Genomic DNA, 26,617 nt, shown 5'->3' on the forward strand with positions numbered 1-26,617 from the left:
AGGCTGATCCTCCACCCTCTGGCCGCTAACTTTTGAAGTTTCTTAAGGTTCTGTTCTAAGCCTCTTCTCAACTCGTTCTTGCTCTAGGTGAGGTCCTTTTTGCTTGGGACTTCAGTTATTGCCTATATGCCAGTGAGTCACAGCTGTCTATCTCCATGTCTAAACCACATATCCAGATTCTTACTTATCCCCTCTTGGGTGGCTGACATTTCAAACCTACCACCTCCAGCATACCCACAGCTCAAACTCACGTTGCCAGAGTGTCCCATCTCTGCCCCGCTCCTTCCCTTATACCTTGCTGAGATAATTCCCACTCTTCTTTTAGATCTCAGTTCAGTCACTACTTCCTCAGGAAAACCTTCTTGACCTCTAACTAGATCAGATCCTTGTATTTCCCTCTCTTGGTACCATGTGTGTCATTGAGTTGGAATTTGATTGTCTCCCATTAGTGAGCACATTTGTCTTGTTTTGACTCACAGTCACATTCCCAGTGCTTAGCTAGGTGCCTGGTGCCCAGCCAGTACTCTGTACAGTAATTATTTGTTAAATGAACGAAGAATTTCAACATGGTCTGTTAGGATGCTTCAGTGTTTGTAGCTCAGACATTGTAGGATCGTAGAGATGTGAGTGGCCCTCATGCCGGCTACTATGAGAAATGCCCCCTTTCCTTACAAGTGACCTATCTAGTAACTTCAGGCTTTAAGAAAAGATATTCAATTAAGCTCAACCATCAAGGTCAACAAACTGCTTTATAAAACAAGCAAATTCAGACCAACACCACCACAATCTGTAATTTTAGAAATTGATACAAAGGGATCAGTGAGGTACCCATCAAAGCATATTTAGAAAATAAATTCTCTTTTGCGTTTCTATGTGATTTTACCTCATGATTTATTTTAATATCTTTCTAGCACTCTGATCTATAAATTTGGAAGAACTGAAGAGCTATGGACCTGAGATCACTTCTCAAATCACATTTTCCTTTTGTTATATTCTATTTGTAGATAAGTTTTTATCTCTCAATATAATTTACACATTGCCAAATGGAATAGATTGTACATTAAATGTTTTGTTTCTTTACACTTTTATGCTCTGAGTTTTGAAATAGTTTTATGAAATTTCTGTCCTTTTTTTTTCATTGAATAGATTGTTAATATGTACATAGTATAAGACTATATAGATGAGATGATCTGTGTTGGTTTTTTTATTCTTGAAGACTTAAAGCTTAATCTGTTCCCTGAGCCAGGGTTGTATCATCACCTAATTATAGAGTTAACTACTTTGTCTCAGTATCTCTAATTTTCAAAATGTGCAAAAAATACAGCTCCATATACCTGAAATAAGCGCTGAGCCATTAAAAAAGGTATTTCAGCAAGTTGTAATTTATTTTGGCTTAAAAATGAGATTTTTTTTTAAAGGAAAAATGTTTGTTCTTATGTATAAAGTGGACTTTTATATGAAGATTTTTAAAAATGTCTGAAGGACTAGTTTGAAAGCCTCTTTTAAAAACAATTCCTCTCATATGACTTTATTTGAGAAGGGTTAATACATGATCAGATAAGCTCAGTTTTATATGGTTGATGTAAAACGACTGTAAGGCAGCTCAGCAACGTGCTTCTTACAAAAGCAGCTTAAATGGTTCTCTTTTGACAGCCTACTATTATCTGACACTACAAAATTCTATATCAAGCAAGTTTGAGACAACTGCAGCTTAAAAGCATGAACCATATAACAAAAAGTGGAACAATTAGTTTCAAGATAAAGCACTTCTTCCCAAAGAGGATTATTATGACGTAGTGAAAAATTAGGCATTTCATCCACTCAGTTACTGACTGCAAGTGTCTTTTTGCTCTAGCTCTCAAGCTTTAGGTGAACTCTTCCTGCAGAATACATCTTTAACCTGCAAGTTCTTACTCCAGTCAAAAACTTCTTTTGCTGAGTTTGAAATACTGTATTTGCACTGAGTGTATTCCCGTGAGAGATTTCAGAGGGATAGTTGGGTCTTTATTTCTACTTTTGCTTTCCTTTGTTATACAGGTTTTGTGTTGTACTTTTTTCCTCCAGAGGGATTTTTCTAGAGCCTTTTGTTGTAAGACAGAATAATATCAGTGGTATTATATGCAGCTTCTAATATAAGCCTTATTTTGCTTAATGTCTCTCCTCTCTGAGGATTTACTGTGCACAGAGCATGAAGCAGTTGTGGAATGCTGTGCCTTTGTCTAGATACCATCTTGTTTAATTACTTCTTTCTTTGTTGTTTTTTCCTCAAAAAAAACCTGTGTCTTGCTTCCAACAAATTTTAAGACTGATTACTTGTTTCTACTCCCTTCTAACCTCTTGCAATAAATATTACTTCTCACACATTCTAGTATTGTTAAATCTGTTGGAGAAAATGAACTATAAAAGTGGGTTGGCTGTTCATTTTGCAGTTACTCAAGTGGACCTGGTCAAAGAAGCAGTTTCCTTTTATAAAATAAAGAGAAATATATATATATATATATTTTTGGGGGGGGGGCGGTGGAGCATGCCATGCGGCTTGTGGGATCCTAGCTCCCTGACCAAGGATCGAACCTGGGTCCTTGGCAGTGAAAGCACAGAGTCCTAACCACTGGACCAGCAGGAAATTTCCAGGAGAACTATATTATACTCAGATTTGTGAAATGCTAATGTGAAGGCTAATGAAGGCCATCCAGAAGGCCTAGTGGCAGTTTTTTCTGTTTTTGACTCTGTCATGAATTTGTTTTAATTGTGAGCAAATCACTTAATTTCCCTGTTTGTTTCCTCATTAAAAAAAAAAAGATAATGTTAGTATCCACTCCTATCAGACATTGTGAGTTAGAATAGGGTCCTTTGTAACCATTTAAAGATACATGTGATTCCCTTAATATAAAGGTCTCCTGGGGCAGAGTCAAGATGGCAGTGTGGGAAGATGCCGAATTAGCGTCTCCCCACAACTAGGGTGCCTGCCGGCCGCTGATGGGGGACCCTGATGCCCAAGGAGATGGGAGGAACCCCCAAGTGAACCGATAGGGACGTGGTGGGGGCAGAACGGGGAGGAGAAGTGGAGGCCAGACAGCATCCACGCCCCTGAGGCCGGGGAGTTCAGGAGAGGTAGGCAGGAGGGACCCTCTGGGAGGAGTGGAGGGCATTTGCCCCACCCACTCAGGCCCTGGGAGCCCGCTGAGCTCCCAGGCCAGTCCCCTGCCCTCCAAGGCCCCCTCCACTCCCCTGCCACATTGGTCCTGGGAGCATAGGAAGGAGGCTGGGGAGATCAGGAGAGGCAGGTGGGAGGGGCCCTCCAGGAGGACCAGGAGAGGAGCGGAGGGTGTTTTCCCCACCCACTCAGGTCCGGGGAGCCTGATGAGCTCCCAGGCTGGTCCCCTGCCCTCCAAGCCCCCCCCCACCGCCGCTCCCCCTGGCCACATTGGTCCTGGGGGCATAGGAAGGAGGCTGAGGGGAGTTAAGGAGAGGCGGGAGGAGGGGCGCTCCAGGAGGAGCAGGAGAGGAGCAGAGGGCGATTGCCCTGCCCACTCGGGCTCAGAAAGCTTGCTGGGCTCCCAGGTGAGGTCTCCCGTCATCTGAGACCAGGGGTGGGGGGCACGCCTGGGCCCCTTCTGTTCCTTGAGCCTAAGCCCCACCCCACCCCCAGCCCCCAGGGCCTTTTCCAGCCCTGTGGGTCCTGAGCATTGGCCCTGCCACCGCCGAAACCTCACCCTTGCTTACACCCTGCCCTCCACAGCCAAGGCCTTTACCCCATTTTGTTTGTTTTTTTTTTTCTTTTCCCTCCTCCTCTTTTTTACTATTGTAGTACTGATATACCTTCCGGTTGTTGATTCGTCTATATTTTTATTTTTATATTCTTCCTAAAATATCTGTTAGTTTCCTAGTCTATTTTATTTTTTACTTCATTTTTTTTTTTGCTGCCCCAGGTGGCTTGCAGGATGTTGGTTCACGAGCCCAGGGTCAGGCCTAAGTTCCTGCAGTGGGAGCTCCGAGTCCAAACCACTGGACTAACAGAGAACCTCAGTCCCGAGGGAATATTCATTGGAGTGAGGTCTCATGGAGTTCCTCATCTCAGCACCAAGACCCAGCTCTACCCAATAGCCTACAATCCCCAGTGTTGGAAGCCTCAGGCCAAACAACCAGTAAGACAGGAACACAATCCCACACATTAAAAAAAAAATTGAGGGCTTCCCTGGTGGTGCAGTGGTTGAGAATCTGCCTGCTAATGCACGGGGACACGGTTCGAGCCCTGGTCTGGGAAGATCCCACGTGCCATGGAGCAACTAGGCCCGTGAGCCACAACTACTGAGCCTGCGCGTCTGGAGCCCGTGCTTCTCAACAAGAGAGGCTGTGATAGTGAGAGGCCCGTGCACCGCGATGAAGAGTGGTGCCCGCTTGCCACAACTAGAGAAAGCCCTCGCACAGAAACGGGGACCCAACGCAGCAAAAAAATTAATAAACTCCTACCCCCAACATCTTTAAAAAAATAAATAAATAAATTGAGATGGCAAAAGTGTCACAGATGAAGGAGCAAGGTAAAAACCTGCAAGACCAAATAAATGAAGAGGAAATAGTCAATCTACCTGAAAAAGATTTCAGAGTAATGATAGTAAAGATGATCCAGAATCTTGGAAATAGAATGGAAGTGTGGATTGAGAAAATAAAAGAAATGTTTAACAAAGATCTAGAAGAACTAAAGAACAAACAAACAGAGGTGAACAACACAATAACTGAAATGAAAAATACACTAGAAGGAATCAATAACAGAATAACGGAGGCAGAAAGAATAAGTGAGCCGGAAGACAAAGTGGTGGAAGTAACTGCTGAGGAGAAAAATAAAGAGAAAAGAATGAAAAGAATTGAAGACAATCTCAGAGACCTCTGGGACAACACTAAATGCACCAACATTCGAATTATAGGGGTCCCAGAAGAAGAAGAGAAAAAGAAAGGGTCTGAGAAAATATTTGAAGAGATTATAGTGGAAAACTTCCCTAATATGGGTAAGGAAATACCCAAGTCCAGGAAGCACAGAGAGTCCCATACAGGATAAACCCCAGGAAAAACACACCAAGACACATGTTAATCAAACTAACAAAAATTAAATTCAAAAAAATATATTAAAAGCAGCAAGGGAAAAAAAAAAATAATACACAAAGGAATCCCCATAAGGTTATCAGCTGATTTTTCAGTGGAAAATCTGCAGGCCAGAAGGGAGTGGCAGGATATATTTAAAGTGATGAAAGAGAAAAACCTACAACCAAGATTACTCTACCCAGCAAGGATCTCATTCAGATTCAACAGAGAAGTCAAAAGCTTTTCAAAGAAAAGCTAAGAGAATTCAGCACCACCAAACAACTTTACAACAAATGCTAAAGAAATTTCTCTAAGCGGGAAACACAAGAGAAGAAAAAGACCCACAAAAACAAACGCAAAACAATTAAGAAAATAGTAATAGGAACATACATATTGATAATAACTTTGAATGTAAGTGGATTAAATGCCCCAACCAAAAGACAGACTGGCTGAATGGATACAAAAACAAGACCCATATATATGCTGTCTACAAGAGACCCACTTCAAACCTAGGGACACATATAGACTGAAAGTGAAGGGACAGAAAAAGATATTCCATGCAAATGGAAATAAAAAGAAAGTTGGAGTAGCAATACTTGTATCAGATAAAATAGACTTTAAAATAAAGACTGTTACAAGAGATAAGGAGGGACACTACATAATGATCAAAGGATCAATCCAAGAAGAAGATATAACAATTATAAATGTTTATGCACCCAACATAGGAGCACCTCAATACGTAAGGCAAGTGCTAACAGCCATGAAACCACTTACACCAAATAGATCATCCAAACAGAAAATAAATAAGGAAACACAAGCTTTAAATGACACAATAGACCAGATCTAATTGGTATTTGTAGAATATTCCACCGAAAAGTGGCAGAATACACTTTCTTCTCAAGTGCACACGGAACATTCTCCAGGATAGATCATATCCTGGGTCACAAATCAAGCCTCAGAAAATTTAAGAAAATTGTAATTGTATTAAGCATCTTTTCTGACCACAACGCTATGTGACTGGAAATCAATTACAGGAAAAAAACTGTAAAAAACAATACATGGAGGCTAAACAGTGCACTACTGAATAACCAAGAGATCACTGAAGAAATCAAAGAAGAAATTAAAAAATACATAGAAACAAATGACAATGAAAACACGATGACCCAAAACCTATGGGAAGCAGCAAAAGCAGTTCTAAGAGGGAAGTTTATAGCAATTCAATCTCACCTCAAGAAACAAGAAAAATCTCAAACAATCTAACTCTGCACTTAAAACAACTAGAGAAAGAAGAACAAAGAAAACCCAAAGTCATTAGAGGGAAAGAAATCATAAAGATCAGAGCAGAAATAAATGAAATAGAAATGAAGAAAACAGCAAAGATTAATAAAACTAAAAGCTGGTTCTTTGAGAAGATAAGCAAAATTGATAAACCCTTAGCCAGACTCATCAAGAAAAAAAGAGAGAGGATGCAAATCAATAAAATTAGAAATGAAAAAGGAGAAATCACAACTGACATTGCAGAAATACAATGGATTATAAGAGACTACTACAAACAACTATATGCCAATAAAATGGACAGCCACAAAGAAATGGACAAATTCTTGGAAAGGTACAATGTTCCAAGACTGAACCAGGAAGAATTAGAAAATATAAACAAGCCTATCACAAGTAATGAAATTGAAACCATAATTAAAAATCTTCCAACAAACAAAAGTCCAGGACCAGATGGTTTCACAGGCGAATTCTATCAAACATTTAGAGAAGAGCTAACACCAATCCTTCTCAAACTCCTCCAAAAAATTGCAGAGGGAGAAACACTCCCAAATTCATTCTACGAAGCCACCATCACCCTGATACCAAAACCAGAAAAAGATACCACAAAAAAAGAAAATTATAGACCAATACCACTGCTGAACATAGATGCAAAAATCCTGAACAAAATCCTGAACTAGCAAGCAGAATCCAACAGCACATTAAAAGGATCATACACCATGATCTAGTGGGATTTATCCCCGGGATGCAAGGATTCTTAAGTATACTCAATCAATGTGATACACCACAGTAACAAATTAAGGAATAAAAACCATATGATCATCTCAGTAGATGCAGAAAAAGCTTTTGACAAACCCAACACCCATTTATGATAAAAACTCTCCAGAAAATGGGCATAGAGGGAACCTCCCTCAACATAATAAAGGCCATATATGACAAACCCACAGCAAGCATCATACTCAATGGCGAAAAACTGAAAGCATTTCCTCTAAGATCAGGAGCAAGACAAGGATGTCCACTCTCGCTACTCTTATTCAACATAGTTTTGGAAGTCCTAGCCGTGGCAATCAGAGAAGAAACAGAAGTAAAAGGAATACAAATTGGAAGAGAAGTAGTAAAACTCATTATTTGCCAATGACATGATAATATACATAGAAAATCCTAAAGGTGCCACCAGAAAACTACTAGAACTAATCAATGAATTTGGTAAGGTTGCAGGATACAAGATCAATGCACAGAAATCTCTGGCATTCCTATACACCAACAACAAAAAATCAGAAATAGAAATGAAAGAAACACTCCCATTTACCATTGGAACAAAAAGAATAAAATACCTAGGAATAAACCTGCCTAAGGAGGCAAAAGACTTGTACTCAGAAAACTATAAAACACTGATGAGAGAAATTTCATAAAATAGAAATATAAAAATAGAATTACCATATGGCCCAGCAATCCCACTACCTGGCATATACCCTTAGAAAACCATAATTCAAAAAGAGACATGCACCACAATGTTCATTGCAGCACTATTTACAATAGCCAGGTCATGGAACCAACCTAAATGTCCATCGACAGATGAATGGATAAAGAAGATGTGGCACATGTATACAATGGAATATTACTCAGCCATAAAAAGCAACAAAATTGAGTTATTTGTAGTGAGGTGGATGACCTAGAGTCTGTCATACAGAGTAAAGTAAGTCAGAAAGAGAAAAACAAATACCGTATGCTAACGCATACATATGGAATCTTAAAAAAAAATGGTACTGCTGAACCTAGTTGCAGGGCAGGAATAAAGAGGTAGACATAGAGAATGGACTTGATGATATGGGGTGGGAGGGCGAGGCTGGGGTGAAGTGAGAGTAGCATCGACATACACACTACTGAATGTAAAATAGTTGGCTTGTGGGAAGCAGCAGCATAGCACAGGGAGATCTGGTCTGTGCTTTGCGATGACCTAGAAGGGTGGGATAGGGAGGGTGGGAGGGAGGCTCGAGAGGCAGGGGATATGGGGACATGTGTATGCATATGGCTGATTCGCTTTGTTGTGCAACAGAAGCTAACTTGGTATTGTGAAGCAATTATACTCCAATAAAGATGTATTAAAAAAAAAACCAAAACAAGAAACTCCCCCAAACTGCAAAGGATATTATTGGAACAATTGGAGACACTTGAATATAACTGTGTATTGGATAACTAGTAAAAAGAAAAAAACAAACCTTGTTTAATATAGTTGATTCATAAGCTTGAGCTCAAAGCAGCACTATAACATATGCCCCAAGGAAGCTTCTAACTCATGCATTTTTTCCGTAAGGCGCATTCCAGTCTTGGGGGTCATTTTACACAGTGAAATCAGTAACAAGACATAAAAATGTGAAAAAGGTGGCACAAAATAGGCTGTGGAAAGGACACATTACAGCATGAGAGCTGAAACAAGAAGGCAGAGCTTCATCTCGTTCCACCTCAGCTGGGGATCTGTGGGCCAGGCGACCTCAATTACCACTCAAAGCATATCCGAAAATGACCAGGGCGTGCCACGAGTATTGACTTGGGAGTTACAAATAAATGTTTTATCGAGTAAGTGAACTTGCAAATAATGAAGTTTGACCGCAGTTTATAAAGAACTCTGATTGACCTGATCTTCCTTTAGCATAGCATTTTTTCATCATCATTCCTATCATGGTCCATCATTTCTTTCCTCATTTAATACTCTGCCGTCAGCTAAATCTTCCCACTGGAGGGCCCTATTTCGTCATGTCATTTTTCTGCTCAATGCTGATTGCTAACTTGTATCGAGAACTTTCTATGTGCTGTGTATGGTCTCATTCCATCCTCACAATTGGATGTAGGAACTTTTATCTGGAGAGGTGAAGTGACTTGCCCATGGATCGGAATCACAGCTCAGGCCCTTTCTTCCTGAGGGCGAAGTCCTGCTCTTCTCACAGTCAGCATTTCCTGAGCAGCCCTAGAACCTTGGTGTTGCTTTAGGAAAAAGTGTGCACTGGTCAGAGAACCTTGGGAGACCCTTGGCTGGACTAGGTTAAAACATTTTTTTTCCTGTAAAGTTTTTTTCTTAGAGCTTTTTATACACTATGTCTTGTATGTTTTCAGGAAGGAAGTGTCAATTCTATGGTGTTTTCCATCCTTGAGTCCTGGAAATTTATCTCCTGGAACATGTTGAGAAATGAAATTTGGGGAAACTGCTGCTCTGGTGACTTTAGAAGAATAGACAGAATGCAGGGAATTAAAAGGAGAGGGAAACTTAGGTGTGGATGTTGTGATCTTGGGAAAAGCCAGTGGCCAGCCTGACATGCAGAATAGAAAAGATGAGGATGGAGAGAGGAGGAAGAGTATTTCCAGTTGCATTGTTACTGGAGATTTCTGGTGTTGGAGCTGGGATAATTGGGGGACTATAAATTTACGTTGATTTGCTTTTCCCTAATTCTGCCACTGCTATTTATTAGCTATGTGACCCCCGAGGCTGTTTGTCTCTCTGTAAGTGTGGTTTGAGAATTAACATGAGGGAATGCCTCGTGGTGCCTGGAAACAGTAAGTGATCAATAAAGCTGGGTCCTTCTTTCCCTGGTGGCTTTGCCTGCAGTGGTTTTTCCTTCCTCATTTGATGGCTTTTTGGCCTTTTGTCACAAGGTGGCATGCCACCTTAAAAAGAATCTGGAGTCGGTTGGTTTTTGTTTTGAACCTGCCAGTACTTTTTTTTTTGTTTTTTGGTAGCAGATTTAACACAGCTTAAGTCATTTTACATAGGGTTTTAATTTTTTAATTTTTAAACATTTATTTTGTTTTATTTTATTTTGGGGGGGGATATGACCTTTATTGAGCTTATCCACCGGAGTGGAAATAATGTCAGTACAAAACCCAATGTTTGTTACTGTAACTTCTACATCACAATTAAAATCCAAACAGTTTTTTCAAAACAGTCATCTCAATCAAAACCCACTACTTCAGAATCAATAGCTTCTTTGAAGCCACAGTAACACTTAAATATGGTTAAGACTAGAATGCAGAAATTTGGTTGATTGGAAAACTAATTAAACTTCCAACTTGCTCAAACAGAATTACAAAAAGGCAAAATTGTGTTTTTCACAGAGATACAGTCCACTGGAATCACCAGCACTGGACAGCTGTTAGAGTATGTGGAGTCCTGAGATAATAAGGAATCCAGGCATCCTTTAGACAGTCTTCCGTTGTCCTTTCTTCCCAGAGATTTGTGGATGTGTGGAATGACACCACCACCAGCAATCGTAGTCTTGATGAGAGAGTCCAAGTCTTCATCTCCACGAATAGCAAGTTGCAAGCGACGAGGGGTAACACGCTTTACCTTCTGGTCTTTTGATGCATTTCCTGCCAATTCAAGTACCTCCACGGTAAGGTACTCCAGAATGGCTGCGCTGTACACAGCGGCAGTCGCGCTCACACGTCCATGGCTGGTCGCCCTAGATTTCAGGTGACCATGAATACGGCCCACCGTATTTCCTCTCTGCGAGCGGGAAACCGCCTTTGTCTTGGCCTTTCCGGAGTCCTTCCCAGCCTTGCCGCCAGCCATTTCGAATTCTGCTGAAGCTCAAACAAGCAAGGCAGAGAAAGTACTAGTCAGACACCCAGCGAGAACCTGCCGCCTACGGCTTCGTCGCGCCACGATTCAAACTGCTACGTAGGGTTTTTAGATGATAGTATATGCCTCTTCAATTCTTTAAGCTGCAGCAAATAGGATATTTTAAATTTCTACATGTCAGTGTGGCAGGGCAAACCTTCTAGAGCCCCATGGATAATGTCAGTGCAGAGATCACCAGATCTTTGATTTAGGAGCACCTTGTCCAGGTGACAAAAAGGGATTCAATATGAGGCTAAGTGTATTTACTTCCTGTTATGAAAGTTATCAACGTAGAGATTGAATAACTTTATTTTGAAATAACTTCAGACTTACAGGAAAGTTACAAAAAAAAACTCAGAGAATTCCTGTATAAACTTTAGATTCCCCAAAGGTTGACATTTTACCGCACTTGCTTTAGTCTATTTTTTTTCTGAGACCTTTGACAATATGCTGCAGACAGGATGGCTCTTTACCCTTGAATAGTTCCGTGTATATTTCCCCAAATCACAACTGCTGTACAATACCAAAATCAGGAAGTTAACGTTGATACAGCACTAAGCACTTCATTCAAATTTTGCCAAGTGCCCCACTAGTATGATTTATAGTAAAGAAAAATAAGTTATTTTCAGTTCCAGAATCCAGTCCGTGATCACACATTGCATTTAGTTGTCATGGCCCTTTAGTGGCTCTTAACTTTGGACAACTTCAACCTTTGTCATTCATGACTAGGTTTTCTTTTTTTTTTTTTTAAATACATTTATTTATTTGTTTGTTGTTATTTTTGGCTGTGTTGGGTCGTCATTGCTGTGGACTTTCTCTAGTTGCGGCGAGCAGGGGCTACTCTTCATTGCAGTGTGTGGGCTTCTCATTGTTGTGGCTTCTCTTGTTGCGGAGCACGGGCTCTAGGCGCACGGGCTTCAGTAGTTGTGGCATGTGGACTCAGTAGTTGTGGTTTGCGAGCTCTAGAGTACAGGCTCAGTAGTTGTGGCACACGGGCTTAGTTGCTCTGTGGCATGTGGGATCTTCCTGGACCAGGGCTCGAACCTGTGTCCCCTGCATTGGCAGGTGGATTCTTAGCCACTGTGCCACCAGGGAAGCCCATGACTAGGTATTTTTGAAGAATGCAGACCAGCTGTTGTGTAGAATGCCCCTCAATTTTGGTTTGTCTGATGTCCCATCAGGAGTAGATTCTGGTTATACAGTTTGGGCAGGAATAACACAGAGCTTATGTTTTCAGGACATCAAAGCAAGCACACATCTGTCCCAGTACTGGTGATTTTAACTTTGCCTGCCTTGATGCCCAAGGTGGTGTCCTCCAGGTATCTCCACTGTAAAGTAGCTATTTTTCTCCTTTATAATTATTAAAGTACCTTGTGTGGAGAGAGACTGATTAATAAGTCAAACAGAACATGTTCGTTGTAATTTTTACTAACAGCAGTATGTAGACTTGAACTAAAGTGGCCCTGTGATATGACAGAGGAGATATACAATTTGTGTGTAACAAATTATAATTTTTACATATATAAATGCTTCTTGTCTGGTTGAAGAAAAACCCAGATGTGGGGGGAGGGGGAGTATATAACCTTATCCTGAAATCTGCCTGTTTTCAGTCTCTTCCATCCCAGTATCTCTTGGACCAGAGCACTGAGCTTTCATTTTATACAAAATTTGTGACATTATTTCATCAAATTTTATTTTATTTATTTATTTTGGCCGCTCTGCATGGCTCGCGGGATCTTAGTTCCCCGACCAGCAATCGAACCCGTGCCCCCTGCAGGGGAGGCCCAGAGTCCTAACCACTGGACCGCCAGGGAATTCCCATTATTTCATTATGAAAAGGAATATTCTCTAGAAAATCGCTGGAAAACAGTAAAAAGAAATTCATGTTACCATCTAAAGTCTACTAGTGGCTTTTTGGTGTGTAATAAGTTTTAAAACTGATTTTGCAAGTTAGCATGGAAACCTTACCATTAACTTTTTTTTTTTGGCGGTACGCGGGCCTCTCACTGCCGTGGCCTCTCCCGTTGCGGAGCACAGGCTCCGGACGCGCAGGCTCAGCGGCCATGGCTCACGGGCCCAGCCACTCCGCGGCATGTGGCATCTTCCCGGACCGGGGCAGAACCCGTGTCTCCTGCATCGGCAGGCGGACTGTCAACCACCGCGCCACCAGGGAAGCCCCCTTACCATTAATTTTGACAGTTTTTCATGAGGAAATTCTAAATCTCAAAGGAACCAAATACATTTGTATTCTGTGTATGTAAATGGCACCCCTGGGGTTGTGCAGTGCACAACCTATACAAACGTACACATGGCCCTAACTATTGGTGCTGTGTTCATCTTTTAGTTGTAGCATGGGGCTGGCCACTTGAGAAGTGTTTGGGGTAGCTGGAGTTACACACAGTCATACTAAGGTTCACAGCAACACTTCAGAAAGGAGCTAGTAAAGAAGCATATCGGTTTAATTGGTTAATTGAATTTTATGCCAGGCCCTTTACTTGCCCATTGGCAAGGGCCTCAGAGTCCTATGTGGACTCATCAGCTCTTGGAGGGCTTAGGCCTTCTCTCATTCTCTCAACTACAAAAAGTACACTTATTATCTACAGGGACAATATCAAATAGTTCTATTCATTTGAATGCAAAAGTGAAACAAGTCCAATTCATATTTATTATAAATTGTTATTCACAGCACTATTTAATTACAAGGGAAAAGTAGTTAATGTCTTTTGCAAGCGATTACGTTTTAACCAGGGGTATGTACGTAAAGAAACCCTGGGGGGGGTCTGCCTCCCCCCTTTTTTTAATAAATGGGGGGCCTGGAGAAGCCACTCCTGCCTGTATTTCATTATCGGTTTGAAATTTTAGGTGGCATCTCAGTCTTCCTAGAGTGTCGGCAAATGGCACTGACCAGATCCCTCCCCGGAGCCAAGTGCTGCTCCAAGTATCCACTCTGACCAGCTTCTGTGCCCTCCCGAGGCAGCTGGCCATCTTCCCTCACCACAAGCTGGAAGCAAGGAGGAAGAGGTCACTTTTACTGTATCCCCATCAGAGAGCTGTTGCTTCTTAGGAGAGCCTGTGAGCACTGAGGAGTGGGAGGTCTGACTGCTCCACGGGGAGATGCCTGTGTGGATTCGAACTCTCACCAAACAGTTGGGATGGTTTAGGATGTTCTCGCCTAAAATACAGTCTTTCTGGCATAAAGCAAAGTTATTTTGGAGGGCCCTGGGGCACCTTAGGGATACACAGTTGTTTCCCAGTAGTTGAAAGCAGCATAACTTGTGACTATGGACAGAGATAAGTGATGGTAAATGAAATAAAAGTCACAAAGGCAGATGCCCCAATCACGGGCTAGGACCTGTGCCGTTCTCCACGCTGGTAGTTTCTGGTGAGAGGGCAGCAGCAGTTTCTCCAGTTACAGTACACCAGCCAGTGACCTACAGATATGGAGACAGTCTCCCTTCTCTGACCCTATCCCTCCTCCAACTCCCCCCTGGGGGCCTCCCCTCTCCACCGCCATGTCCCTCAGCTCCTCGCCCTGCTGGCCTTGGCACCATCCAGAACAAGAGGGCTTCACCCAGCAGCTTCCTGTCCCAGAGCGCTGAAGTTGTCTGCAATCTGCAAGCTGAGCGCTGCAGAACCCCCAGGGGGCGCTATTCACACTGAGGCGCAGGAGATGGCATGTTCACTTAAAAAGAAAATTCGTGGCACAAATCAAAGTGTCTTGAAAGATGGGTGTCTTATCTAATTCACATAACGGTACATTATGGAATGGCAGCGTCCTTGATCCAACTCACCCATCATCTCTGGGTGACCTATTATTGATGTAGGGCCTACTTTCCTCCATTGATCTTCATACTCCTAAATTGTATCCAGGGTACATAGTCCATAATGTGCTTTATAGAATACACGCAAGAATCAAATACCCCTCCTCCCGTATAATATATGAACCTTGAATTAAACAGTCTCGGTATCAAGTGGGGTCTTGTAGGGACCTTCTGTAACTGTATAAACCTAAATAATGGAAGTGAGTCTGTTTTCTCCTATACAATGAACACTGCATTGTACAGATCAGGGGTCATCAAACTCTTTCTGTAAGCGTTCAGGTAGTAAATATTTTAGGCTTTGTAGGCAAACAGTCTCTTGCAACTACTCAATTCTGCCTTGCAGTGCAAAAGCAGCCACAGGGTCCCAATAAAAGTTTACTTATGGACACTCAAATGTAAATTTCATATACTTTTCATGTGTGATGAAATATTATTCTTCTTTTGATTTTTGCAACCATTTAAAGATATAAAAACTATTTTTAGCTTACAGCCTGTACAAAACCAGGGAGCAGGCTGGATTTGGCATGTGGGCGGCAGTTTGCCCTGTTATAGGTAATTTATAGACTTTTTCCAGCTCAAACATGATTATGTACTTAGCTTGACTAGAAATTAATGTCCCAAGTTAGTATAAGTATTAATCCCATTGCTTAGTCATTTATTTGATAAAGTAGAACCAGGTGTTTCTTTTTGGAAAATACTATTAAGAAGGAGTATCTTACTTACTCAAATAATTCCTGTCCTTTCTCCCTGGGGCTGGATAACAGGCCAGCCCCATGCCCCCTGGGGATGCTTACTGAGGAAGGATGGCGCGGGCCCGAGAGGAGAAGCACGGTTGGACGCTTGGTGAACCCAGTTGGGTGTCAGTGTAGCCCCTCCCCTATAAAGCAGTAACCTTGTAGAGTTTGGCCCCTGTAGCCCCTCCCCTATAAAGCAATGACCTTGTAGAGTTTGGCCCCTGTAGCCCCTCCCCTATAAAGCAATAACCTTGTAGAGTTTGGCCCTTGAGTGGCACCTGGAAATAGTGCTGGCCCTGGGCTTGGGCTCTGAGTCTGTCACTCACTGAAGCTGCTGCCTGCAATTAAGAAGGGCCTTTCTGAGCCTGAACCCCAGTCTGCCCCAGGACACTGGACTGATTCCACCCCGAACCCAGTTCAGCCTTATCAGAATCTGGTCCCCACGGCCAGCCTGCTTGCCCCCGACTAGCTGGCACCTCCTTTTATGGAGGGTGGCACAGAAGAGCTTATTCCTGACAGAGCTGATCTGTCCCCATTTCTGCTGGGTTCAAACTCTTAACCGGTTCTCTTCCTGCTGTATACATGTCCTCCTCTCCTCGCTGGGCTGCTTCGTGTGGCCCAACAGAGGAAGCTCTTCTATCTTCCATTTCCTAAATGATTTGAGGGAGGTCTTTACCATTTCCCTCTACTAACTCTTTCTCCAAACCTGTCCCAACTCAAGGTGCACCTAATCAATAGACATCTCACAAGGGGACTCGCCTGGGGTGGGTGGGTGTCCTTTTCTCTCATGTCACCCTGGATGGAAGGGTGCACAATGATTGATTGGTTAGAAAGTCAGCCCAAGAGCCAATTCCTCACCAGAGGCACAGGGCCCCAACAGAGACACAGAAGGTGGTTCCATCGACCAGTGCTGGAAGCTTCATGTACCTCCTGTCAGCATCGCCTCTTCCCACTGTCAAGGTTAGGCTGCCAGTAGGGGCTTCTTTCTCAGGCAACCTTACGGCAACATGTCACTTTGTGTGTGTGTTGGAGGGGAGGAGTGAAGCTACGCATCCATCTCCTAAACGTTAAGAGTCATATATATGGATTTTATTTTTTAGAATATATTTCCTTTTATTTATTTATTTATTTATTTGGCTGTGCCGGGTCTTAGTTGTGGCACGCAGGATCTTTTAGTTGCAGCATGTGGGATGAAGTTCCCTGACCAGGGATCGAACCCAGGCCCCCCTGCATTGGGAGCGTGGAGTCTTAACCACTGGACCACCAGGGAAGCCCCCATATAAATGGACTTTTAATTAATATCCTCTGAACAAAATAACCCATCAGTACTTGCATCATCAGAAGACTTGCAGGCCCAGTGGCCATCACTATTGCCCATTGCCTAATTCTCTTTACACGCCTTGCTCAACACATGTGACATATCACGTACAAATGCAGGGCTGATGCAGCTTCTGAGAATCCCCTTCCTAACTTTTCAAGGAATCAAGTGACACAGGTCAAAATTTCTTGCTGCGTGACCATGAGGTCTCTGGGTAGCTCTACTGGGTGTTATTTAAGAAAACAAAAATTTAGATATAGTCATTTTTAAAAGTTGAAACTTTGCAGAAAATAGACCAAAATAAAGGTGAAGAGGAAAAACTTCACAGACTTTTAAAAAGTTAACTGTACAGTCTTTTATTTCTAGCTTGAAAAGAAAAAAATGACCCTTAAATTAATAGGAAACTATTTACAGGATTAATCACATTTTAAGCCAGGACACTCAGTGTCCCTTGTTACAGGGAGAGGCTGGGACAGCTTAGGTGACCTGCCCAAGGGGCCCAAGCTCCTTGCCATAGCCAGGAGAGGACCCTGTCTCCTGACCGCCTGGCCCCACCCACAATGTACGAAATATCAGAGGGGTGCCACAGCCATTTTGATAACAAATAATTATGGGCCTTTTTAGTGTTTAAGAGAAACCTTAATTTTTTTGGTATGTAGAATCGGTCTAGAAACTTGTTGGATTTAGGAAATTCTTAGTTTAAAAAAAGTAAGTTTTTCTCTCCCACGGGACCCAGGACCTCTCCCCAGGCACCCCCGGGTCTTTTCATGACAGGAATAAGGAGTCGTGGGCTCCATCAAGTCCTGACAGGCACATCCGCAGCTTCACTGTCTCAGGGTCCTCCTTCCACAGGCTGGTGGCTTGGATCCGTGCTTTGGTTCAAAGTGTTTTGGAGAATGTCTTCTTGCTTATTCTCTGGAAACGATACGATGGACACAGAGTCCCAGGCATCATCCTTTGGCGAGCTGTCCTTGTCCAAGGCGTCTAAGATGGGCTGAGCTGGATCCTTTAAATACTTGAAAAGGTTGAACACCATTATCATAATTTGTTTAGCAGTTCCAAATACCAGAACTTCATACTTTAGTTTTAGTTGGCATAATCCTATTTCATTCAGGTGTAACTTCCAATTCTGTCCACCAACGAAGTAACTTCTAAAACCGGACCCCTGTTCACCCCCCATCTCAATAACTCACACGAATCCAAGGGCCAACCCAGGGAATACTCTGAAAGCACGAAAGGGCAGCGTAACTCAGGAAAAGCAAGTTCTGACTTGCTGCACTGGATGAGGGCTTGTGGATTATCAATCCTAAAATGTCTCTGGAATTCTAACTTTTCAGGGAAGGAGGAAATGGAGCCTCTTGTTCAACTACCATGGGGGCAAAGAGGGAAAGTTCACGAGCATTTTTCTCAGCCACTCCACCCACTGGTTGGTTCTACTTCACACAACACACGGGGTGCAGAGGATCTGTGCTACGCAGCCCTGGGCGAACCAGAAAGCGCAGGTCCTCAAGGCAAAGTGCCGGTCCACAGGCCTTAACTTGCCCTGGCCCTCCTGCCTTGGCTCTGGGCTTAGCCATCAATTACCAAGTTACCAAGAACCAACTGCCCGGCTCTTGGAAATGCTGAAAGATACTGAAATACGGTCAGCTTAGAGCTGGCTGATGAGAAGACGAATAACCACGAATCACGCGCACTTGTGAAACCTCAAAAATATAAGTGAAACCTGATTCATTATTCTCATGTAACTTCAGTGACCTTTGATATAGACTTTTCACACTTTCTCAGAAAAGTGAACCGAAACACTTTATGTTTTAGATTCAAGCACCAAAGGAACAACTAGTACTAAATTCACTTACTAGGGTCCTGCTGCTAGTTCTGTGAGACAGAGTTATTTGTTCGTTTGTTTTTTAAATTTTTTGCCTGTGCCACGTGGAATGCGGGATCTTAGTTCCCTGTCCAGGGATTGAACCTGTGCCCTCTGCAGTGGAAGCTCAGAGCCTTAACCACTGGACCACCAGGAAAGTCCCGAGACAGAAATTATTGATGCAAGTAAAATTCTGAGTTGAGACCTGTTACGTTGTGACAGTATTAACCAGGGAAGGTTTTTTTTTTTTTTTTTTTTTTTTGTGGTAAGAACACCTAACATGAGTTCTACCTTCTTCACACAGTTTTAAGTGCACAACACAGTACTACCTACAGGCACAATGTTGTACAGCAGAAACCAGAACTTATTCATCTTGCATAACTGAAACTTTATACCATTTGAAAGCAACTCCCCGCTCCCCCTGCCGCCTGGCCCCTGGTAACCACTGTGCTACTCTCTGCTTCGATGAGTTTGACTATTATTCTATTTAGATTCTTGATAGAAGTGGAATCCTGCAGCATTTGTATGGAGGTTCCAGTAGGGAATTTAACATGTGCTTCGCATAACGTCTGTGTACTTTAAACACCTCATGACAGATGAAGGGAAACAAGTGACTATAGCTCTTTCTAGAAGCACCACTCTGTCTTTACAGACTAGATACAACAACATAAGGTTCTGTTTCCAGTACTTTGACCCTGATCTTACTGCAGAATGATGAACCCCCAGAAGCAAGTGGTTCCAAATATGCTTGTATCAGCTAGCTTCTGATCCCAAGAATGTCCCGGCTGTCTCCTCAGAGGGCCTGGTTCCCTCGCAGAGCCTCAGGGGGTCGCTGGAGCTGGGCAGGAAAACAGGACTTTCCATAAGACCTACCCACTCCACTTTTCTTTCTTAAATCCTTTAAAATACTAGTAACATCCCCTGTGTACTCGGCGTGCAAGGCTTTGAACTCACGGCTCTGGGTGTTTACTCTAGAATCCTCCTGCCTGCACACTGTCTGACCCAAAGCTCATGCTCTTGACTGCTGTCCCCACTGGTCCATGTCCCCTCCAGCCAGGCTCCAAAAGCCCGGGACTCTCGTGTTGTCTCCAGAGGGAACTACTGCGGCCGATCTCCTGTCCGGGTCAGACCAGGCCACCTTTTGGCCAACCTCGTGCCATTAAAAAAATTAAAAAAAAAATTTTTACTTTATTTAACTAATTAATTAATTAATGTATTTGGCTGTGCCGGGTCTTAGTTGCCGCATGTGGGATCTTCGTGGCGGCATGTGGGATCTAGGTCCCTGAACCCGGGGGATTTAACCCTGACCCCCTGCATTGGGAGTGCCGAGTCTTAGCCACTGGACCACCAGGGAAGTTGCCCCCCAATTTTTTTTTAATTGTGGTAAAATACACATAACATAAAATTTACCATCTTAACCATTTTTAAGTGTACAGCTCAGTAGTGTAAAGTCTATTCACATTGTTGGGCAATGATCACCACCATCTGTCTCTAGAACTTTTTAATTAATTAATTTATTTATTTGGCTGTGCCGGGTCTTAGTTGCAGCATGTGGGATCTAGTTCCCTGACCAGGGATTGAACCCGGGCCCCCTGCATTGGGAGTGTGGAGTCTTAACCACTGGACCACCAGGGAATTCCCTAGAACATTTTTCATTTTGCAAAACTGAAACTGTCCCCGTTAAACACTCACTGCCCATTTCCTCCCTCCCTCCGGACCCTGGCAACCACTATTCTACATTCTGGTTCTGTGAATGTGAGTACTCTAAGCACCTCATATAAGTGGAATCATGTAGTATTTGTCTTTTTGTGACTAATTTATTTCCCTTATCATAATGTCCTCAAGGTTCATCCATGTTGTAGCATGTCTCAGAATTCCCTTCCTTTTTAAGGCTGAGTAATATTCCATTCATATGTATACACCACATCTCTCTCTTGTTTTTCTGGCTGCACCTGTGGCTTGCAGGATCGTAGTTCCCTGACCAGGGATTGAACCCGAGGCCAGAGCAGTGAAAGCGCCGAGTCGTAACCACTGGACTGCCAGGGAACTCCCACCACATTTTATTTATACATTCATCTGTCGATGGACACTTGGGTTGTTTCTACCTTTTGGCCGTTGTGAATAATGCTGCTATGAACATGGGTGTACAAAGAACCAAGTGCTGCTTTTAACACAAATCTCAGTGTCATGGCTTTGTCCACTGCTCTACTCTTAGGCGTTACCAGGGGGGCATGAAAGGCTGACATGTCACCCTTTTAAATGTGTACACACATACCTCTTCTATTTGTGATGGGATGCTTGGTGCAGAGTGAAACCAGTATTTAACCAGGCCTCTGTATTTCAGTACCAGGAAGAGACAGGCCCCCACCAGCACTGACAGCAACAAAAAGGTTCCCATAGAGATCAGGATGACTTGTTGAAGCTTGGTAGCAGCTAAACAGGTGACATAAAAGTGAACAAGATGACCATCCTACATACGATACAAACATCGGGTAATTTCTCAGCCACCACTGCAATAAATAGAGTTCTCAGCCACCACTGCAATAAATAGAGTCCCAGTAAACTGGATGGATACTGCCCCTCCTCCACCCAGCCCTGTATGCTTTAATTAATAGCTAGTAAAGGCAAGCCTAAAACAAAGCAAGTGTTAGCTGTCTGGCAGCTCTTGCTACTGGAGACTTCAGCACGAGCTTGTTATGTCTACAGTGAAGTGCTGTCCTAGCCCCTTCTCTCTGGGTCTCCGCACTCTCACCACCCTCCACCTAATAAGGAATCCCTGATTGCACTATTTTAGGAGTGTTCTGTTCCCATCTCAGAAAGGACTTAAGAAAGCATACATTACCATCCACTGTTGTTTCGGAGCAAGATATGTTGCTTAAATGCCCAGGTCTAGAGATGTTTTCTTTTGCCAAAAACAGTTCTGCCTTGAGTTGGAAACAGTATACTCTTAAGGGTTTTAAATCATTCAACGTGATGAAGTTGCTCCTGAAACGGTGTGTCACCTACGTAAAATACACCAAGAACCACACCTGAAAATCACCCACATAGATATGGTCAAGCCCCTTCCATCTTCTCCAATGTTTCCTCAAATTCACACTGAACACAATAACCAAAGAAGAAGGTAATTCTGTTTCTAAACAAACAATACCAATTTTATATGTATCACATATGCTTATAGCAGACAAATTTTATATGTGAAAATTGGTGAGGAACGTCAAGAAAGATGCTGATGGCATTAGAGCTGTGTTTCTGGCTGTGAGGTCCGAGGGCCCAACCGAAGCCCCATCACAGCAATGGAGGGTCCAAAGCTGGAATTTAGCAAATCCCAGTTTCTAGGACGAAATTTTCTCCTTTCAAATGAACATTTTGTATTTCATGGTTAATCTCATCTAGATACTTGAAGTTAGTCAACAAATAAAGGAAAAAAGTCATTCTAGGAGATAATGTTCCTTTGGTTCCCAATCTGCTTCTGGTTTTCACTGAAATGTGCTGACTCCTTTTATAGTTTTGGTCAAAATGATCTGAGTGATTTATGTCATCAGGAAAGAGTTGGGTCCCAAATTCTTAGCGGATTCTGTCCCCTCCTTCCCTCCCTGCTGCTACCCTCCCTCGGGTCTTGTCACCTCCACATGGTCAGTCAATGGTTCCTCACTCTCACCTCAGACAAACTGTCACTGTTCCACAGGGAAAGGAGAAAAAACCCCACTATATTACGGCTATATAGGATTTCTCATAAAGGACTGCTTTCATTTTTTTTTTTTTTGTCTGCTGTGGGTCTTCATTGCTGCGTGCGGGCTTTCTCTAGTTGCGGCGGGCGGGGTCTACTCTTTGCGCGGTGCGCGGGCTTCTCATTGCGGTGGCTTCTCTTGTTGCGGAGCGTGGGCTCTAGGCGTGCGGGCTTCAGTAGTTGCGGTGTGTGGCCTCTGTAGCTCCGAGGTATGCATGTGGGACCTTCCCGGACCAGGGATCGAACCTGTGGCCCCTGCATTGACAGGCGGATTTTTTTTTTTTTTTTTTGTGGTAGGCGGGCCTCTCACTGTTGTGGCCTCTCCTGTTGCGGAGCACAGGCTCTGGACGCACAGGCTCAGCGGCCATGGCTCACGGGCCTCGCCGCTCCGCAGCATGTGGGATCTTCCCGGACTGGGGCACGAACCTGTGTCCCCTGCATCGGCAGGCGGACTCTCAACCACTGCGCCACCAGGGAAGCCCCAGGACTGCTTTCTGATTTTGAGATACTACAGTAGAATATACTATAGCCATTTGAAATGGTGGAATATCACACACACTCCGGAACGTGGAGGTGAAGCTGCTTACATATGTTGACTGAAAAAAGGCAGATTTTTCAACAGTATATAGAACATCATCTTATTATTTATTTATTTATTTGGCCACGCTGCGGGACCTAAGTTCCCCGACCAGGGATTGAACCCGCGCCCCGTGCAGTGGAAGTGCGGAGTCTTAACCACTGGGCCGCCAGGGAAGTCCCATGATCTTATTTTTAAAAATACAAAATGATCATATTATATTTGAATAGTAGGATTAGAGATGAGTTTTAATTTTTTTTCCCTCCGATTTGAAAGGATGACTGCCATGGCAGAGGAGAAACAGTTTTACTCCTGATGTCACAGAAAGCAATTTTAAGGACAACATTCTTTTTGAGTAGTTTATTTTGGCAGCCAGTTGGCTATTCCAAAAGTTAGAATCACAGACTGCGGAGAAGAGCTACCATGCAGGCCTGAGACCGCTGTCCTTAGAAAGGCTTGCTTGCAAGGCTGACCCAAGGCTGGCATCTGGGACTTGGATTTGAGCAGTGTTTCCGCCATTCCCTGACTGATAAGGGTGGTTTCCTGTATAAACAATGCTCTTTATGCTGAACACCTGCTCTCCCTCTGGGAGTCTGGAGTTTTGGTGTCTATGTTGGGCAGAGGGTGCCTGTGTGACCAGCCCCCAGTAAAAGCCCTGGGCACTGAGCCTCTAACGAGCTTCTCTGGTAGATAAGATTTCACACGTGCTGTCACGTCACTCTTGTTGTTAAGTGTGTCCTGGGTGACTTCCAGGGGAAGACTCGGAAGCTTATGCCTGGATTCCTTTAGACTTTGCCCCATGTGCCTCTTCCCTTTGCTGAGTTTGTTTTGTGTCTTCTCTCTGGAATAAATCACAGCCTCGAGTACAACTATACACTGAGTCCCATGCATCCTTCGAGCAAATCTAGGGGTTGGACTTGGGGACCCCTGACATACAGACTCACAGCTGGAAAGGAGATCGTACAGGTGGCTTTCAGAGTTACTTTAGCCCCAGAATCTTTTGTTCATGAAAGTCCAAAGTATACATGCTCTGGCTGAAAGGGAGAAAGGGGAATCCCTTCTGCATTCTTCCAGGCGTTCTCTATTCCAGTTGACCAGACCTTGACCTCAGGATTTCCGGTCCCTGGAAACGATTATTTCTTTCTTCCCTATTTGCTAAGAGTCTGTTCTTCAGTGAGTTTTGCCTTCCTCCGTGTTTTTACACTCACCACAAAGAAATGAAGAGCAAGTGCAAACATCAACTATGTGGGAGAGAAACAGCAATTAAGAGCATGGACCTTGAGGCTAGATGTCTCCTCTGCTTTGCTGTCAGTTGCTGGCCTTGGGCTAGTTACTTAACCACTTGGTTTCCCTCTCTGTGAAACAGGTGGGTGTAAAGGTTAAATGAGATGATGTATCTAAAGTGCCTGGGCCAGGTGCCAGACACAAAGAAAGCTCTGGATAAACATAAGCTCTTATTCTTATAAAAAATTATAATAATGTTGAACTTAGGAAATCACGAATTTACACAGGTAGTAAAACATCACTAAATGTAGCTTGGAGGGACTTCCCTGGTGGTCCAGTGGTTACGACTCCACGCTTTCACTGCAGGAGGTGTGGGTTCGATCCCTGGTTGGGGAACTAAGATTCCGCATGCCGTGTGGCGTGGCCAAAAAATAGAAGAAAAAGAATGTAGCTTGGATAATCAGATACTGGAGGTGATTAAAGGCCGTCAGTTTTTTCTTGTGCTACCCAGGGCTGACCAGACCCCTTTTGGTCTGACCCACCTTTGTCAACCTTACCCTGCCCCAGCCCCTCACGTGGCCTGCATTTCTAAAGGATCCAAGCACGTGCAGTTCCCCAAATGTGCCGAGCCTTTTCCAACCTACTGGCTCTTCTCCCTAGAACACTCTCTCTCCTTCCAGTAGACTTTTCACCTATTCATATTGCCCTCTTTGCAAACCATGCAAACCAGAGAATTCATATAGTTAAACCTTGCAGACTGCAGTAGTAAGTTCATTGCTGTAGAAACAGGCCCACAGAAGCTCCCCAAACTCCGGAGTGTGGCAAAGGCACCATGGGCACCGGCTGAGTCCAGACCCAGACCATGGGGACCATGTGATACCAGGCAGAGAGGGCCCTGCAGATGGGTCTGGTGGGAGGGGAGTCTCAGCACAGTGAGTAGAAGCAGAGGTCCTGAAGAGAAAGAGCAAAACCGCTAAGGCTCAGCCCCTAAGGGGATACTGGGATACCCTGGTGTCCTTGGCCACTTTAAAGTAGACTTTCTTTTGCTATCCAGAAACTCCAAAGAAATGAAAATCAAAAACAAAGAGGAAAAATGCTCTTGCCTGTTTGCTTCCTCCCTTTTCCCAGTAGTAGACATAATACCAAAAAAAGGCCACAGAGGCAGGGACATCAAAGGGAGAAGAAAAGCTGATGATAAGGGAACCTTCTTCTGGGGTCACCCAGATGTCTTCTGGAGGCCCGATGGTGGCTGAAATAGAATTACAAACAAAATCAATCCATCAGTCTATGTATATACGTAGATACATATATATACATACACATGTACATCATATATATATATACAGAATATGTATATTGTACATGTAATTATATTTAGTATGTTACACACATGCATATATTTATATATGCCATGAGATTGCATTCAGACTACCAGAGGCTGTTCTGGGCACCAGATTTACTTGGAAGGCTCTGGGGCAGGTAGCCCAGTGGAGCTACAGAGTGGCCCCAGGGGTTTCTGGCCTTCACGGAAGGAGGGGTCCTCACAGTTGTCCACATGGCCGCGCCTGCCCACCCCCAGGAGACAGCTCAGGTGCAAGGATCGGGCAGGTACAGGGCACTCCCTGGCTCAACCACAAGAGCCAGTATTTCTCATCACAATTCCACAAGAAGAGTTTCCAGAGTCCCCACAAGGGACATGCCCAAGTTACAAGAACCCCTTCACTCAGCAATGCCCCAGACACGGTTTCCTACCAGGTGGTTAAGACTGGCCTGGTTGAAGTGCTATTTACCAACCAGAGGTCCTTCTGACCATAAGCAATGCTAGTAAGTCAGAAAGAGAAAAACAAATATCGTGTATTAACACATATATGTGGAACCTAGAAAATGGTACAGATGAACCGGTTAGCAAGGCAGAAATACAGATGTAGAGAACAAACGGATGGACACCAAGGGGGGAAGTGGCAGGGTGATGGTGTGATGAATTGGGAGATTGGGATTGACATATATACACTAATATGTATAAAATAGATAACAAATAAGAACCTCCTGTATAGCATGGGGAACTCTAATTCACTTCGCTGTATAGTAGAAACTAACACAACATTGTAAAACAACTATACCCCAATAAAAAAAGGAAAAGAAAAAAAAATAACGTGGTTCATATGCCACCTTTATCAGGTTTCCAGAGAGCTGGAAGGTTAACCAAAGGTCACATTTTCATGCAGAGAGGGAAAAGATTTTGTTAGCCCACCAAAAGTGGTGTTTAAAAACTTTTAAATACGTGTATCTTTCTAGCTTTTTCTAATACAGTGATTAAATATAATAACTGAGAAATATTAGCAGCATACGTCTATTTGTTAAGGCTTTTCATATAAGTCACAGGACAGCCAAG

General features: G+C 43.4%; 2 protein-coding genes and 1 pseudogene across 4 annotated transcripts in view; 1 reads left to right on the forward strand and 2 right to left on the reverse strand.

Annotated features, from left to right (window-relative positions):
• Positions 1-2,361, forward strand: part of TMEM50B (transmembrane protein 50B) — a 34,582-nt gene extending 32,221 nt beyond the window's left edge. For both annotated transcript variants that reach the window (XM_030880791.2, XM_030880792.2), the window contains exon 7: positions 912-2,361. In XM_030880791.2, the coding sequence (XP_030736651.1) occupies positions 912-957 (46 nt within the window). In that variant the 3' untranslated portion in view covers positions 958-2,361. The remainder of the gene's footprint in view (positions 1-911) is intronic.
• Positions 2,362-10,429: 8,068 nt separating this feature from the next.
• LOC115865781 (histone H2A.Z pseudogene) lies at positions 10,430-10,994 on the reverse strand (annotated as a pseudogene).
• A 6,179-nt stretch (positions 10,995-17,173) lies between these two features.
• Positions 17,174-26,617, reverse strand: part of IFNGR2 (interferon gamma receptor 2) — a 34,632-nt gene continuing 25,188 nt past the window's right edge. Inside the window, exons 4-7 of one of the 2 annotated variants that reach the window (XM_030880788.3) lie at positions 25,329-25,474; positions 21,540-21,699; positions 20,973-21,130; positions 17,174-17,848 (exon numbers count right to left, since the gene is read on the reverse strand). In XM_030880788.3, the coding sequence (XP_030736648.1) occupies positions 17,666-17,848; positions 20,973-21,130; positions 21,540-21,699; positions 25,329-25,474 (647 nt within the window). In that variant the 3' untranslated portion in view covers positions 17,174-17,665. Of the gene's footprint in view, positions 17,849-18,921; positions 19,536-20,972; positions 21,131-21,539; positions 21,700-25,328; positions 25,475-26,617 lie in introns of those variants that run through there. The other variant, XM_060297834.2, reaches the window with a different exon arrangement.

Source organism: Globicephala melas, chromosome 4 (genome assembly GCF_963455315.2).
Source record: "Globicephala melas chromosome 4, mGloMel1.2, whole genome shotgun sequence".
NCBI lineage: Eukaryota > Metazoa > Chordata > Mammalia > Artiodactyla > Delphinidae > Globicephala > Globicephala melas.